A 16,411-nucleotide genomic window follows, 5' to 3' on the forward strand; every position below is an offset into this window, starting at 1 on the left:
AAATATCATTCCATATCCTCAGTTGAATATTTTTCCCAGGACAGTCATAATCTGGGCATCCCGTTCACTCAGGTTTGTAACATTATCAGGCTGTGAGTTGTAAGTAGCTGTTTTTAAACACTGAGATCTCCAATTGCACTAACCAAGTGTGATGTCAAGGCCTTCATTCTCCGCATACAATACCTTCGGACCCTTCAGCCTTTACTTGAAGTGTTGTTTTCAACATCCAACCAACCTAGAAAGCAGGCTTGGTGAATCAAAATGATAATATCACAAAGAGATCCGTTGGCCTGGCCGACCAAAGACGTAGGCTCTCTCCTACTGGGCTTGGGATAATCCTGACCACCCTCGACAGATAATCTACCTTTCAATCGTCGGCCCATTGATGCTTGCGGCCCTCTTCGAATGGATTCTCTGGCTGGGTGCCTTCATATACTGCCTGATCAAAGTGTGGATGAAAGCAGACCATTGGAGTATAAGAGTTCTAGCTGTGGTGATGATCTTCTTGTTCACAGTGCTGCGGTAGGTTTCCGGAACATAGAGAGCTCATTGCCTTGCAGCTTTATTCAGGGACATAGCTGACGAACACATGATAGGCTGGCATTCCTTCCAGTCATGCTCGTGACACTGCCGTTGCCGCCACAGATCACGGTTGACTTACCCCACGAAATGGTGCATGGGTTTCAAGTGTTCGCATTCTGGGCCTTTTCTATTCTTCTGATCGGCCCATGGCTATTCTGTATTTACGGACTCACTACGAACTCACTGGGAAGGAAAAAGAGGATAAAAAGAGTCCTTGATGATCGGACAGCCCCGAAGACTGTGGTGGTGATGCCAGTATACAAGGAGGACCCAGGTGTCTTGATTAAAGCCATCAACTCCGTGGTTGACTGCGACTATCCTGCAAATTGCATCCATGTTTTTCTTTCATACGATGGTGGCAAGGTGGACGAGCCGTATCTCCGTGTTCTCGACCATCTCGGCATTCCGATCACACTGGAGAGCTATCCTCAGAGCATTGACTGTATTTACAAGGGTGCACGGATCACGGTATCTCGCTTCAAACATGGCGGCAAAAGGAACTGTCAAAAGCATACTTTCAAGCTTATCGACAAGGTTTATGCCGAGTATCTGAAGAGACATGACAATCTGTTTGTCCTTTTTATCGATTCCGACTGCATTCTTGATCGAGTTTGCTTGCAGAACTTCATGTATGACATGGAACTCAAGCCAGGCAGCAAGCGCAATATGCTTGCAATGACAGGCATCATTACGTCGACGACGGAGAAAAACAGCCTACTGACGATACTTCAGGACATGGAATACGTTCATGGCCAGCTGTTTGAACGATCCGTTGAGTCTGGCTGTGGTGCGGTGACTTGTCTCCCTGGTGCTTTGACTATTTTACGCTTCTCAGCCTTCCGCAAGATGGCCAAGTATTACTTTTCTGACAAGGCTGAGCAATGCGAGGATCTCTTCGACTACGGAAAATGTCATCTTGGGGAAGACCGATGGCTCACTCACCTGTTCATGATTGGCGCCACGGAACGCTATCAAATCCAGCTATGTATGAGCGCCTTCTGCAAGACCGAGGCCGTCCAGACCTTTAGTACCCTCTTGAAGCAACGCAGACGATGGTTTTTAGGTTTCATCACCAACGAGGTTTGCATGATCACTGATGTCCGGCTCTGGGTGCGCTATCCCCTTCTGTGTCTGGTTCGATTCATGCAAAACACGATCCGAACGACCGCACTGCTCTTCTTCATAATGATTATTGCACTGATTACAACCTCAAAGAAGGTGGATGATCTTCCTGTGGGATTCATGGGGGTCTCCCTGGGGTTAAATTATTTACTTATGCTATACTTTGGCCTACGTCTCCGACGCTATAAAGCCTGGCTTTACCCAATCATGTTCATTGTGAACCCGTTTTTCAACTGGATTTACATGGTCTATGGTATTTTCACAGCTGGTCAGCGAACTTGGGGTGGACCACGGGCCGATGCTGCTACTGCCGATGACCATACCACACCGGGAGAAGCAGTTGAACGGGCAAAAGAGCAGGGCGATGAGCTCAACGTGAACGTCGATACGTTCCGCAACAGCCTTGTGCGCCGGAGATCCGTCCCCGTCCGCCCATCGGAGAATGTGGAAGGTCGATTTGCACCTGCCAAGCAGTTACTTGATGGGTTTTATGTCAACGCAGCCGGTCCTGGGCCCGCACTTGCACGCATGGTCAACGCGATGGGAAAACCCCAAAATTCCCAGTACCAGTCACCTCCTCTCTTTCGCCAACCGAATGACTCTGTGCCTACTATATCATCGGATTGCGGTTCTAGCTCGGTCGCCACGCCACAGAACGTGGAAACACTTCTGATGAGTGAAGAAGACCAAAAGAAGCTCTATTATGCCCGCCAAGGCCGGGCTGCAGCGGGCTCGGTGACCTTCGATGGCCACAATTCGGAGAATAGCTTTGATGATGGAGTCGCTCTTCGGCCTATGGTTTCTGCATCCGAGCACGATGATGACCTGGGACTCACCCCGCCACCAGGAGCATACCACCCTGGGCGTTCTGAAAGCACTCCTCCGGTCTACACGGAGCCAGAACATGTCGTGCCGAGCCACTTGGCGCCGAGCAGCTTTCAAACCCCGTGATCCACCTCATGATATTATTGTCTAACAGGAACATACGTACCAGGAGTATGACGTCAGTTTGCTTCTTTTTCCTCTTTTTCCCTCTTTTTTCCTCTTTTTTTTTTTTTTTTTTTTTTCAGTCCGACTGAATTGCCTCAGCATAGCTTTCTTGGCCATCCTATTCTTATGTTTTTGAACATGGCGGTTCTGCTTTGTCTTGCTTCTATAGTTTTTCAAATTCAAAATACTTTCAAGTCCAACAACATATACGGAGTAAAATGATGTAGCCAATGATCCACCGTAGATTCCTCATAGGGCGGTGATAGATTTTTATTCTGCAGGGCAGGACTAGGCGGTGAATGTGGGTAGTCCAGCAGCCGCCAGAAGGTTCGATGAGATACCAGCACAGTCCGGATGCTAAGAAAGGTATATAGACCAGTCGGAGTGTAGGAAAAGAAAGAAAGAAAGCACTCTCTGACACATTTTACGTTATCCATTATACCCCAAATTTGAAATTCCCTTAGTTCGGCGCCTAAAGATCAGCCAGACCGCTTGACACTTGGTCATCGCCCCTCCAATAATAGTGGAGTGGCGTGCAAATTCTCCCCTCCGACTTCTCTCACTTTTCTTCCTTTGAATCTTCCATCTCCCCCTACCTCCCTACCTCCCATATTCCCCCTACTTTCTTCCATAATGAGTGTCGTCGGCATAGATTTGGGTGCGCAAAGCACCAAAATTGGTGTTGCCCGCAACAAGGGCATTGACATTGTGCGTGTTACCCCACGGTCTTGATTCAGATTTGCACTGTTCTATCGGGATGAATCATGACCTCACCAATCAGAACAACTGCGCTAACTACTTCTTGTTGACAATATAGATTGCCAATGAGGTTTCTAACCGTCAGACCCCGTACGTCCCAAGAACCCCCGCTGTTTGACGATAACAATACTGATTTGAACTTTTTTTTTTTAGCTCCGTCGTTGGATTCACACCTCGCAACCGCAGCCTCGGTGAGGCCGCTAAAGGTGCAGAAATCTCAAACTTGAAGAACACCGTCGGCTCCCTCAAGCGCCTGATCGGCCGTTCTTTCAACGACCCCGATGTCGCCATCGAGCAGGAATACAACACATGCACCCTGGTCGACGTCAATGGCCAGGCCGGTGTCGAGGTCAACTACCTCGGCAAGAAGGAGAAGTTCACAGCGACTCAGTTGGTCGCTTCCTACCTTTCCAAGATCAAGGACATCACCTCCAAGGAATTGCGCGCTCCCGTCTCCGACGTTACCGTCAGCGTTCCTGCTTGGTTCACTGATGTTCAGCGCCGTGCTATGATTGACGCTGGTGATATTGCTGGCCTCAACATCCTGCGTCTCATCAACGACACCACCGCTACCGCTCTCGGCTGGGGTATTACCAAGCTGGATCTCCCCGGCCCCGAGGAGAAGCCCCGCCGTGTGATGTTCATCGACATCGGTTACTCCGACTACACTGCCTCCATTGTTGAGTTCCGCAAGGGTGAGCTCAACGTTAAGGCTACCGCCTACGATCGTCACTTCGGTGGCCGTAACTTCGACAAGGCTCTGACTGAGCACCTCGCCGTCGAGTTTAAGGAGAAGTTCAAGGTTGATATCCACACCAACGGCAAGGCCTGGACCCGTACCTTGGTTGCCGCCGAGAAGCTCAAGAAGGTCCTGTCCGCTAACGCCCAGGCACCTCTGAGCGTCGAGTCCCTTATGGATGACACTGATGTCCGCGCTATGCTTAAGCGCGAGGAGCTCGAGCTTATGGTCAAGCCCCTCCTTGACCGTCTGACTGTTCCTCTGGAGCAGGCACTCGCTGAGGCCAAGCTTCAGGTCGAGGACATTGACCAGATCGAGATGGTTGGTGGCTGCACCCGTGTTCCCTCTATCAAGGAGACCATCTCCAAATTCTTCGGCAAGGGTCTGTCCTTCACCCTGAACCAGGATGAGGCCATTGCTCGCGGTTGTGCTTTCAGCTGTGCTACTCTCTCCCCCGTTTTCCGTGTCCGTGACTTCGCCGTTCACGACATTGTCAACTACCCCATCGACTTCACCTGGGAGCAGTCCCCCGAGATCCCCGATGAGGACACCAGCCTCACTGTCTTCAGCCGTGGCAACGTCATGCCTTCCACCAAGATTCTCACATTCTACCGCAAGCAGCCCTTCGATCTCGAGGCCCGCTACTCCGACGTCGAGGCTATGCCCGGCAAGGTCAACCCCTGGATTGGCCGCTTCTCTGTCAAGGGCGTCCAGGCTGATGCCAACAATGACTTCATGATTTGCAAGCTCAAGGCCCGTCTCAACCTGCACGGTATTCTCAACGTCGAGTCTGGATACTACGTCGAGGATATGGAGGTCGAGGAGCCTGTCGAGGAGGAGAAGAAGGAGGGTGACATGGACACCGACTCCAAGGAGGAGCAGCCCAAGAAGACCCGCAAGGTTAAGAAGCAGGTTCGCAAGGGTGATCTCCCTATTGCCTCCGCCACCGGCGGCTTCGACCAGGCCACCAAGGAGGCCTGGACTGAGCGCGAGAACGCTATGTACATGGAGGACAAGCTCGTCGCCGAGACCGACGAGAAGAAGAACGAGCTCGAGGCCTCCATCTACGAGCTCCGTGACAAGATCGACGGCGTTTACGCTGAGTTCTCCAGCGAGGAGGAGAAGGAGAAGTTGAAGTCCAAGCTCATGGACACCGAGGTGAGTTTCGAACCAGGGTTTGTCAATAATTATTATAGATCAACCATACTAACCCATCATCTTAGGACTGGCTCTACGAGGATGGCGAGGACACCACCAAGTCTGTCTACGTCGCCAAGATGGATGAAATCCGCTTCATCGCCGGCCCCATCATCCAGCGCTACAAGGAGAAGGTCGAGGCCGAGCGTGAGGCTGTCCGCAAGGCTGACGAGGAGGCCGCCGCTAAGCGTCGCGCCGAGCTCGAGGCCAAGAAGGCCGAAGAGAACGCCAAGAAGGCCACCGAGGGTGATGCCGAGATGAAGGATGCCCCTGCCGAAGGCGAGGCTCAGGCCGAGGAGCAGCAGTAAATGCATTCCTATTATATTGGGAAAATTTACTGATGTGTTTCCTTATTTTTTTTAAAGTTGGGCACCCAAGCCTCAATTTCTAAATTGTGGTTTACTCTGATCCAACATGGATTGGGGTAAGTCGCTGCGTTATGACGAAAAGGACCTTTTTAAGAGATGTTTCATGGACCTAAAGATTTCCATCGGCTTTAATCGTTGGCCACTTTTTTATCTTGTTCTAATGGCAAACGGTTATGATGTAGATCGTTCTTGTTCCCTTCAATGTTTATGAATAGATGAAAATATACTCACTGCCTTTGTCTTCAATTCCTGAGATCTGTAGAATAAGTATCATCCTAGACCTTACGCCAACACACCAACCCTACGCTAGTGAGTGAAAGTATTTTGGTAAAACTATGGAATTGTTATGAGTGGATATTTCTGAGGGTTTACATGTCTCCATATGTGAAAATAAAGCTTTTGATCCCATACAAAAACTCTACATCTCTAATATTTACTCAACCTTCCTCGTGCTTCCTGATCCTTTAATCGTCGGTTCACCGTCTTTACACCACAATTATACCTAGTAGGCAGTGCTTCTCTCGCTCGAGGTCCTACTAGTCAACCTCCTCTTTCGTGATTTAAAATACCCATCAATTCTCAAGTTCGTCTTTTGCCATACCTTTGATCTTACCATCTGTCCACAAAGAGTCTCATCGAAAGGAAAGCCTTCCGAAAAGACACTCCCAGCTACAGTGAGATCCCAAAAGTCCCCTTGAAGAAGTACATGTCCTAACCATGAACAACAGACACCTGAAACCCAGACTTCCCAGCACAAACGGCAGCGTCTTACTCCAACATCTGTCCAAATCCGTCCTTGAAGCCCGTCCCATCGAACTAGACAAAGGAAATTAGCTAAAGACTGAAGGTCAGGAAATACTACTTGCTGGCTACGTTGGCTTTAAGAAGGTGGAGGATCTACGACGACTGATGATTTCCTGGCCAATCCTCGTCCTGTGGCCTTTGTTCAACGAAAATGCAGCCCAAATGCAGAAGAAAAGTTCATTTCGACTGGCCCATTAACGCTGGGATAGCCTTGCCAGCATTACCTCAATCACGCACAATACTCTGGCCACTCCAACCGATGCCAGTGACGACATTGCAAAAGGACAGTGACAGCTACGTGCTGTATGGTGTTACCTTCGGATGATATCACTTCTTGACAAATACAATACCAATTCCCCAGCTCAAAACATGGCTGAGAATAAAACGGCACAGGGCGAAATAGCCAGTGGCAGAGGTTGCAGATACCCTGACCACGGTGCACAAAACATCTTCTCTAAGATCAAGCTTGATCCTGTGAATAAGCATGAGAACAGGCTGGAAAAGTTCAATCGTTGCTGGGGGCTTCTCAAGTACTTTAGTTGGCTCCAAGGCACACCAAAGGTTGGATGGGCTCGTGTTGCAACAACTGAGGCCATCAGAAATGCTCCCTTGGTCAATGATCACAATCTGCTCTCATGAATGCAAGCTCCCAAAGAAGAGGCAAAGAGTCAATTTTCGTATGACAAATCTGACCAAAAGTATCATCCGATTGCTATCACATATATGGCTTCGAAGCAATAAGTTTTCCCCAGAAGGGGAAACTGAATGTGGCACTTGAGGCAGCTGAAGAAAAGGGACTGAAAGTCCCCACCTCGAAGTGCAATATGTCTCAAGAACCTCGGGTATTCACATCAATCGCCATGTTCCGGGATTACATTTGTGTCATGTTCAACTGCCGAGAGCTTGGCCTGAACCTTCATACAGTGGCACTGCATTACCACAATGGGCCAGTTGGTGAAGAGTTATTCTACGATGTCATGGCCGGGGAATGGGATGAGGTAAAGAGTGCATTTTCCGATGCTGCCAACATTGAATTTCAAATTTATGTGGTGATTCGAGCACGAAAGTTTGCTGAAGGAAGGATTTACGAGTGTGGTATCCTTCCAGATACTATGGTGGAATCTCTGCGAACGGCCTGGGTATCGACCAGCATGATCGATGAATCAGACACCGCTCACAGTCTCGATAAAGCTGTCACCATAAAACCAACTTTATCTTAAAAGGCCAAAACTGTGACGCAGAAGAAATTTGTCTCTCCGCAGCAGCAGCGGTTGTGGTACAGCGGCCACGACGTCACAACAGAATTGGGACGCCGGCAGTGGCAGAAGCAGTTAGTACCAAAGTTCCTTGCCGGATTTGATGTAGGTGAATCTGTTCCTATGGAAATCCCAAGAGGTTTAAATGGCACCCAGGCGGAAAAAGAAAACCTCCAGGAGGCTCTTACACAAGCTCAGCGAGACGCCGAGGACCAGATCACGCATACTGTAAGACAGACTTATCAGCACATGACATAAATTATATTTACAGGTTCGCGAATATTACTTCTCTAGGCTGAAAAGGACTATTCCACTCTGCAGTGTACATTCGCTGGCACAGACAACAGAACCGGACCATACCTCGATCTTTGTCTTGAGGGAAATCCATTCTACTCTTTGTCGATATGGAGAACTACGTGTCCTCGGGGACTTATTAATTAAACATAGAAATATTGGTTCAACGTTCAAATGTTCGAAATCTTTTGAGTTGACCTACAATCTCCAGACTAATATTGAGTGAGATTAAGGTGGCATAGTTTCGGTTATTTACATATTTCCTATGGAATGATCATTCAAGCAACCAGTCAATCGCATTATTGACAAGACCCTCGCTCGTTACTCGTTGATCATATAGCAAATCGGATAGATCATTTGCCTCAGAACCAGTCTCTACGTCAGACAAGTGAGATTCTGCATACAAACTGCGCGCTGTGGTACTCCCTGGACCCAACCCAGAGGGCTGAAACGTGGCTGTTTGGCGCCTGGAGAGATAGGAAGAGTGCTCGGTCAGAAAACGGGCCATCCAGTTATCCAGGGCAAATGGGTCTGATATGGAATCCCGGCAGCAATTCTGGAACTCGCGAAGGCGTGCCACCTATTAATGTGGTCAGTTGTATTTTCATAAAACAAGCGAAAGGTAAAAATCTTACAGAGTGATCAACCACGGGCCAATATGATTTGATATCCATTAAATATTTGAAGTTCAGGAGTAGCCATTGTCGTGCGATGGAAAGCGACTCGGCATTATCACCGAAGAGCAGAGTATGAAGGTGAACGCATGAGCTGATCACAGCGATATGCCCATATAGGAAACAATTCAAATCGCAATCTTCGATGTCTGTGCTATGCCGTAAAATTTCTGATATGATATTTGCACTTCGTTTGCATTGAGTGGACCTTTCTGCAAGCTTTGTAGTATTTTTATCCCTGTGTGCGTCGAGAAAGGGGAAAAATAGCATTTGGCGAAAGTGGTGGTAGCCAATATGCATTGCCAGGAACGTCCGACCAAGCCGGTGCTTCACAGAGCACATAATGTTTTCCGCGGTATAGGTTAGATTTGAGGGTAGATTTTCCTCCCATTGATCAAGGCGGACTTCCAATACAGCCGCCTCCTGGCAATAATTATCGAAACCAACCAACCCTTGGCTCATCCGTTGCAGGAGTAAACTAGTCTTGTTAAATATGTCGAGTGTCTTTGCCATACAAGCCCACATATTGTATGTGGGTGGAGGGAAAAGTGATGTTCCTTGTACCAGCTCTGGGTCGAGACTTTGGAAAGCCGCATCGTCAAATTCGAGAATTTTGACGTTTGGGCCGCGATTTAATGTTATAGGTTCGATTGATATATCTGTTGCTGACCAAGCACTGCCGATATTCACGGAAAGCAATGTGCGACGATATTCCTCTTGACATAGGGGACTGCGATCCTGGGGCACAGCCCAGAGCGACAAGGTTTCTGCATGTAACCTAGCGATACCAATATACACATGCTTTGCTTTCGTGTCACCTTCTCCGCCGTAGAAGTAGCCAATCAAGACCAGGCCTTGCACTGATTCTAGGCTTGGGGTAATGATAGACTGTTGAGCGAGATTCACAGCTTCGGAGATGTAAATTTTCCCCCGCGAGCCACGGGTGATGCCATGAAAGACGGGGTTGTTGGAAAACCTAGCAGCAAGTGCACACATAGCATAAACATGCATCATGGGAGCTGTGCCCTCATGAAATTGCTGCATAAACCTTGCTTCATGGATCATGGTATGAAGTACGTTGTGAATGAAACGAAAGTATAGGCGAACCAGATCATGAAATATCTCCCGAGTGATTAGGAGAGTCGTCTCTTGGGGACCATTTGATGGGCTGGAGACAACATAAGGATTGTCGAGGCCGCATGGAATAGAGAGAGACCGGCATAATTTGCAACCACGCCCATCACCTACTGGACTGCACCGTCTTTTGCGTGTGCTGAAATTTTATATTTAGCCTAAATCATGTCAATTGTAGACGAGCCAAAACCTACCGGCAGTTGACGCAGGCTCCAGCTCTTGATCTTTTGGGATGGGTGTCAGCCATAATGCCAGAGATAAAAGAAAGTCCATGGGTGCACCTGTACATTAGTGAGGCGCTCGGTTCTGACAGCAGTAGAGCTCGGCGGTCAGGGGCGACAGAATGGTTTTCTATGGGGGTCTTTTTGACTAACAGAAAACCAGAGCTTCTAAACCTCTAAAGTTCAACATACCCTTGTACAACTAAGGTGTACAGCTAAGGTTGTGAAGGGAAGGAATAATAAAAACATACTGGCTGATCTAGTTTACAAGGTAGTGCTCCTTGCTTTCACACACCACACACCCACACCAAGTATATATTTCAACTTAAACAACATAAATCGAGATATATATCTACACCACAATGCAAAACATACATGATTTCAACATTATGAGACAGCTAGTTGAATAAGGAATACGATTGATGTAATAGTTAAGATTATATTTATAGCCAGTTACTCTAGAATGTGCAAATAGTCTTTTAGGTATAGGGAGAATGAAACTGCCAATGCAAAAAATGGGTCTCCAGCTAGAAAAGGGTATCGAAAAGCACATTCATTATATCAAGGGTTTCACACGTAGAACTGATTAATGCTCCACCTTGAGAGACAGCTAGTTTTGAATTTAAAAGGACCCAGATCAAAAAACAGAGGCATTTTGGCTACGTCTCAAGAGATAAAAGCTTTTCTTCTCGTTCATGTGTTCCGCATCGAAGAACTCAACATGATATATTAGATTGGGGCTCAGGCATCATCCTAAGGAAGTACAGCCTATCTTGAATAATCTTCTGCATCACTTTCTCACATCCTCCACCATGACCGCTTCAATCCCCTTTTTCTCATTCTCAGCACTCATCTCATCACCAAACAAGGAATCCATCTGCTCCAGAGTCTTGCCTTGTGTCTCAGGGAAGAAGAAGATGTAGCAAAGCATAGCAATCAAGTTGAAGACAAAGAAGACATAGAAGTAAGAGAAGCCAATTGAAGACAAGGCATTTGGCGAGACCTGGGCGAGCACAAGGTTGAGAGTCCAGTTGGTGAACGTGGTGATCGAATTACCCTGGTTACGAATATCGACGGGGAAGATCTCGGCTGGATAAACCCAAGAAATGATACCGATGAATGTATAGAAGAAATTGAACACGAAGTTCATAGCCACCATAGCTCGGAGCTGGTTCTGGTTTCCATCATCCCAGTGCTGGGACATGGCAGCATTGCAGACTAGTGCGCCGGCCATTCCCGCAGCAGAGAAAATGAGAGGCTTGATACGGCCCACGCGCTCCAATGCCCATAGACCTCCAGTGCAGTATACAATGGACAGGGCACCGGAGATTCCGATGATCATGAGAGACATTTGTGTGTCAAATCCAAGCGTTGCATAGATGCGAGTTCCATAGTAATTGATCACGTTAATTCCGGATAAGACACCGAAGGCCTGTATGCCACAGCCGAGGATGAGACGGCGGCGCCAAGAGGGCTTGCGCAGGATCGAAGTCAAGGTGATTGCTGTGTGCAAGCGCTCAGCCTGGATGGTCTCCCTTATCTCTTGTAACTCCAACTCAATATACTGCGCTGTCTCTGGTGTACCGTCGCCGTGTAGATTTTGGAGTGAAACAAGAGCATCCTCGTGGCGGTCCTTTTCCATCAACCAACGCGGGGATTCGTTCAAGAAGAGGACACCGCTGGCTAGGGCCAGACCGGGGACGCATTGGAAAGCAAGAGGGAAGCGCCCTAGAAAGCATGTATCAGTATGAAGCTAAATATGCGGTAAAATCGACTTGGGCTTAACATCAAGATTAGGAGGGTCCACTTACACTGGAAGGCGGTGTTATTGAAAGAACATCCATACCCCAGCCATTGAGCACAAAGGAATCCCCAACTTAACATCCATTGCAACAGACCGGACATCATACCACGCGAAGAAGCCTCGGCAATCTCACCAGCATACATGGGGATAACAGAAGTAAGCATGCCAACTGCAACGCCGGCAATAAAGCGGCCAATGATGAGCATAACCAAATTGATAGAACCGGCCTGCAACGCACACCCAAAGCATGATATACAAGAGCCAACAAAGACAGACCACCTCCGGCCCAGCCGATCACCAGTGAAGATGTTGATAATTGTGCCTAAGATGGCGCCGCCTTGGAATGAAGAGACGATACCGCCGGTTACGCTGTCATTTGGTTCAGAGAAGTATTTGATGAATTCAGTTTGGCCGATGGTTGATGTGATGATACCACTGTCATAGCCGAAGAGGAAACCTGATATAGAACGTTAATGTGTTGCTCCATTCTGTGAAACTATGTTGGTGTGCAATGCTGACCTCCAGTAGCCAGAAACACGGCACTCAATAAAGTCTTAAGTTTAGGCATATTATCGGAAGTGATGAGAAATTCGCCTTTAAAACGACAGCCAAAGGATGACACAGTTTAGGCATAATATTGCAGTATACCCAGTAGGGAAACTCCGGGCATATTATATAGGGAACCGAAGCAATAATGGAGCTAGACCTTAAATGATCTAGTCCTCCTTTGTTGCATTGTGTTGAGGTTCAAAAATATGGGGAAGGCTTGTGTTGTGTGGTCTACAGAGTACAGGCTTTGCCATCCAAAGGGCCAAGCAAAATTTAGAAGTCAAAAAGATGGGGACCTTCGGTCTGATTTTTCCCGAAGAATTGAGCCGTTCTACCAGAATATCCAAGACCAAGGTGACAATAGTTGCCTGCAAGCCTCGGCTGGGTCCTACCCCGTTGGTTAGGAGCCCGGGGGGGGAAAGAATCTTGGCGTTTTGGTCAGTATTTTGGGGTCCCATAAACATGAAGGCATTCGGATTGTAAGGAAGCATATAGGACTAGGTCAATAGAGTATATGGAGATTTGCAGAAGACTATATTTGATATGGCTCTGTATATGTCTAGAAATAAAGTTATGATTCTAAGTTCGCTATAGCTGAATGAATACAGTGTACAGTCCATGGCTGAGCTCCAACTCTCTCCCGTCGATGAATTTCCTTTGTCCTTTTCCAAAGCCAACCTCAGCCTGCTTCATATCGAGCGGGAGCTTGACAGTAGCAGTAGTCCCAAATGGCACTTGAAGGTCCAATTTTATCGAATTATCATCCGTGCGCATGAACTCAATGGCAATCAAACCATATGGAGAATCAACGGATCCTTTAACATGGTTGAATTCAGACTCGTAAGGAGGATCAACTTCGAAAGTCCGGTACGCCTCTGAAATAGGCTTCAACCCAAGCACAGCAGCATAGAACCATTCGTAGATTGTGCCCAGCATGTCATGGCACTTGCTACGACATTCATCCTGCCAGAACTCCAGCAGCGTTGTCTCTCCACGGCGCAAAAAACGCATGTAGGATGGGTGCTCCTCCTGTCTTGCCATTTGCAGAACAAGATCCGGACGCTTCGCATCAGCCAGCGTGTTAAAGAGGAAGCGTAGACCAATTTCACCAGCGCGAATCTTGCCATCGGCTACATCATCTAAGAAAGCGGCCATCACGTCGCTGTGGTGCTTGGCAGGCACAAGACCAAATTGCAACGCCATTGCTTGGGCGATTGCGTCACGGTCCCTTTCTGGGTAGTTGTCGAGTGATGTGTAATATGCGTAGGGGCGCGACGGGTCATCGGTCACCAGGAGATGGCGGTTGTAGGTGTCGTAGATACGAGCAGACCACTGTTTGAACCTCTCTGCTTCTTCAAGTCTGCCAAGCTCACGTGCCATCATCTCAACGCACTGGAGGCAACGGTAGTAGACCGCTGTCTCGATGTTTGCTTGGTTGTTGCCGAAGGCGATTCCTCGGCCCCAGTCGCCGAGTCCGTGCTCAATCAGTCCACCCTTGCGCTCTTTGGTCTGCATGTATTCCATATATCGAACTGCAGCAGGGTACACCTTTGGGATAACGTGTGTAGATCCATAGTACTGTCGCAGGATATCCGGAAGCAGGCACAGCGCACAGCCCCAGGTGATGGTGTCATGCAGAGGACCACACATATAGCGGATCTCGGGTGCCATTGTTGGCACGAGACCACTAGGCTCTTGGCTGTCCAGGATATCATCAAGAATTTTGGTGTACAAGCTTTCCATGTCGCGAATATATTGTGTAGCCGGAGCCAGCAGATGTGTGACTTCAAGCCAACCAAACTTCTCGATCTGCGGGCAATCTGTGTGATAGCTGAAGAGATTGCTGCTAAAAGACCAATATAGGGCATTTAGCAACGAGTTGACATCGTCTTTGTCGGTTGTCATAGTTCCGAGCTTTCTAGCCGCCGAGGAAATATGGCGACCAACCGCAGAATGAATGACGGGCAATCCGTCACCTGCATTCAAAGAGACACCCTCTACTTGGATGTATCTAGCACTCGTAAAGCTGAAGTCTGGTGTCCATATTTCAGGCTGGCCATTACCAGACAAGATGATTCTGGAAAAGACCCCGGTCTCGAACTCCTTGAACAGCGGATCGGGCATTAAAACAGTGCCATCTTCTCTAACAGTCTCAGAGTATCGAACGAGAATCTCTGATCCCGCCGCACCTTCGACTTCGATTTTGACCATGATAGATGCATTCTGACCCAGGTCATAACAAACAATCCCCTTCTTGGGGCTGTGAATCTTTACCGGCTCGAAGGTTTCATGGAGAACGACTGGAGGCTGGGTCTGGTAATAAAGATGTCCTCTCGGGCCGGTTAGAGGCTTAGCCGGCGCCCATTCAGTATCATTGAAACTGGCAGAGTCCCAGCCTGAAGGGTAAAGACGTCGATCATGATTCTCGGAGGCATAGATGTTAGCCAGTGTGGTAGCGCTCTTCTTCACTTTCCACGAGGCATCGGAGATGAGAACAGTGTGCTCGCCGTCCTCGTAGAAAAGATGCAATTCACCAAAGAAGCAAAGTTCATTCCCGTACCGGACGTATGTGTTATCTTCGTACATGGGCCAGAAGAAGCGATCATCGCCACCCTTGTCTCCAGCATAGAAGCCGTTACCCAGATGAACACCTAGGGAATTCTGCCCTGCACCAAGATGGTCTGACACGTCATAGGACGTAAACTGGACACGGCGGTGATAATTGGTCCAACCAGGGTCGAGTCGATGGTCGGAAGCAGGCTGTCCATTCACCGACATATTGAAATGGCCGAGTCCCGAGGCGAACAAAATAGCCCGAGCTGGTTTTTGGGCCAGTTCGAAGGATTTCCTGAGATAGATGGGCTTGTCGCCTCCATCACCGATCCAAACCGCCTTCCAGCGATCTGCCTCGTTTTCGAACCAGGACTTGAAAATCAGACTGGTGTGAGGCATGTATGTCTGGTTCATGCTATAAGGCGGTAGAAGATGAGACCGCGGGTATGCCGTGAAGAAGTGGCCAATTGAGCTATGGTAGACATTGTTGTTCTGATCCCACACTGTGATTCTCCAAAAGTGACTCGTAGTAGATTTGAAGCCGTTGGAGGGCTTGCAGAGGATGTTTCTTTGTTCCTTGCTCTCAACGCGCTCAGAGTCCCAGACCAGCTTGGAAACAGCTGGTATGTTTGATTCAAGTTCTTTGACATCGGTTGTCACCACAATGCGATAGGCGTGTTGAGTCGCATCTTGGTCTTCGCTCTCAATTGCCCAGTAGAAGCGGATCTCATCAGTGTCGATTCCTAGTACTTCATGGAAACCATGGATGCCATATCGAGAAATATGCATGGTGTCATGCGGCGTCTGAGAATAGAAGTGAGTGAATTATTGAAAGGTCAATATCAAAATGTTCAAACCCATCAAGAAGGGTCAGATGTTTCAAACGCCACCACCGGCCGACACAATCGGGATATCCGAGCTAGACAAAACATTGCAATACTCGGTGTTACTTATACCGAGGAACCCCGCAAAATACCCCAGACCGGTCAACTAGACGAGTAAGTCCCATGGGGAGAGAGGAACATTGGAACAAAGGTCACCTGAGTCAACTATGTATCCATAAAAGTGGAGACCGCAAGACAGCGGCGACCTACCAATCAGAGACAGAAAACGCCGCCGTTGTGGGGTGGCCTTGGAACTTTATAAATTGGGGCCCCGAGTGCTAGCGCAGGCCTAGTTATGTCGGGAATAAAGTATCGGTATTCGGTGCGCTACCGGGCTGCAATCTCGGCAGTAACTTTCTCTTCAGTTAGCGAAAATGAAAGCATTCGTGTTCATTCCAGGGTATCCTAGGAAGAGGCATATTGTTGAACTCCGCAGACACGGGATAGTCTGGAACGTGCGTCTCCCAACTGGGGATTAGAG

At 48.3% G+C, this 16,411-nt stretch overlaps 7 protein-coding genes across 7 annotated transcripts; 4 read left to right on the forward strand and 3 right to left on the reverse strand.

Annotated features, from left to right (window-relative positions):
- Window positions 1–615: 615 nt before the first annotated feature.
- On the forward strand, window positions 616–2,655 carry chsD (chitin synthase D; the record flags this gene model as incomplete). Its single annotated transcript, XM_056870082.1, has 1 exon — window positions 616–2,655. The coding sequence occupies one exon, from the start codon at window positions 616–618 to the stop codon at window positions 2,653–2,655; it is 2,040 nt and encodes a 679-aa protein (XP_056734866.1).
- Window positions 2,656–3,053: 398 nt separating this feature from the next.
- Window positions 3,054–5,697, forward strand: hsp88 (Hsp70 chaperone Hsp88; the record flags this gene model as incomplete). The annotated part of the gene is made up of 4 exons (XM_056870083.1): window positions 3,054–3,402; window positions 3,512–3,543; window positions 3,607–5,350; window positions 5,416–5,697. The coding sequence occupies exons 1-4, from the start codon at window positions 3,328–3,330 to the stop codon at window positions 5,695–5,697; spliced, it is 2,133 nt and encodes a 710-aa protein (XP_056734867.1). The 5' UTR covers window positions 3,054–3,327.
- Window positions 5,698–6,930: 1,233 nt separating this feature from the next.
- On the forward strand, window positions 6,931–7,200 carry N7487_002337 (uncharacterized protein; the record flags this gene model as incomplete). The annotated part of the gene is made up of 1 exon (XM_056870084.1): window positions 6,931–7,200. The coding sequence occupies one exon, from the start codon at window positions 6,931–6,933 to the stop codon at window positions 7,198–7,200; it is 270 nt and encodes an 89-aa protein (XP_056734868.1).
- A 221-nt stretch (window positions 7,201–7,421) lies between these two features.
- Window positions 7,422–7,781, forward strand: N7487_002338 (uncharacterized protein; the record flags this gene model as incomplete). Its single annotated transcript, XM_056870085.1, has 1 exon — window positions 7,422–7,781. The coding sequence occupies one exon, from the start codon at window positions 7,422–7,424 to the stop codon at window positions 7,779–7,781; it is 360 nt and encodes a 119-aa protein (XP_056734869.1).
- Window positions 7,782–8,385: 604 nt separating this feature from the next.
- On the reverse strand, window positions 8,386–9,850 carry N7487_002339 (putative C6 transcription factor; the record flags this gene model as incomplete). The annotated part of the gene is made up of 2 exons (XM_056870086.1): window positions 8,386–8,691; window positions 8,747–9,850. The coding sequence occupies 2 exons, from the start codon at window positions 9,848–9,850 to the stop codon at window positions 8,386–8,388; spliced, it is 1,410 nt and encodes a 469-aa protein (XP_056734870.1).
- A 1,080-nt stretch (window positions 9,851–10,930) lies between these two features.
- N7487_002340 (sugar porter family MFS transporter) lies at window positions 10,931–12,512 on the reverse strand (the record flags this gene model as incomplete). The annotated part of the gene is made up of 3 exons (XM_056870087.1): window positions 10,931–11,868; window positions 11,952–12,401; window positions 12,464–12,512. The coding sequence occupies 3 exons, from the start codon at window positions 12,510–12,512 to the stop codon at window positions 10,931–10,933; spliced, it is 1,437 nt and encodes a 478-aa protein (XP_056734871.1).
- A 569-nt stretch (window positions 12,513–13,081) lies between these two features.
- On the reverse strand, window positions 13,082–15,835 carry N7487_002341 (uncharacterized protein; the record flags this gene model as incomplete). Its single annotated transcript, XM_056870088.1, has 1 exon — window positions 13,082–15,835. One exon carries the CDS (start codon window positions 15,833–15,835, stop codon window positions 13,082–13,084), a length of 2,754 nt encoding a protein of 917 aa, XP_056734872.1.
- Between the last annotated feature and the right edge of the window lie 576 nt (window positions 15,836–16,411).

Source organism: Penicillium crustosum, assembly GCF_028827405.1.
Source record: "Penicillium crustosum strain IBT 35664 chromosome Unknown utg000001l_segment0_segment0, whole genome shotgun sequence".
In the NCBI taxonomy this organism is placed as follows: domain Eukaryota; kingdom Fungi; phylum Ascomycota; class Eurotiomycetes; order Eurotiales; family Aspergillaceae; genus Penicillium; species Penicillium crustosum.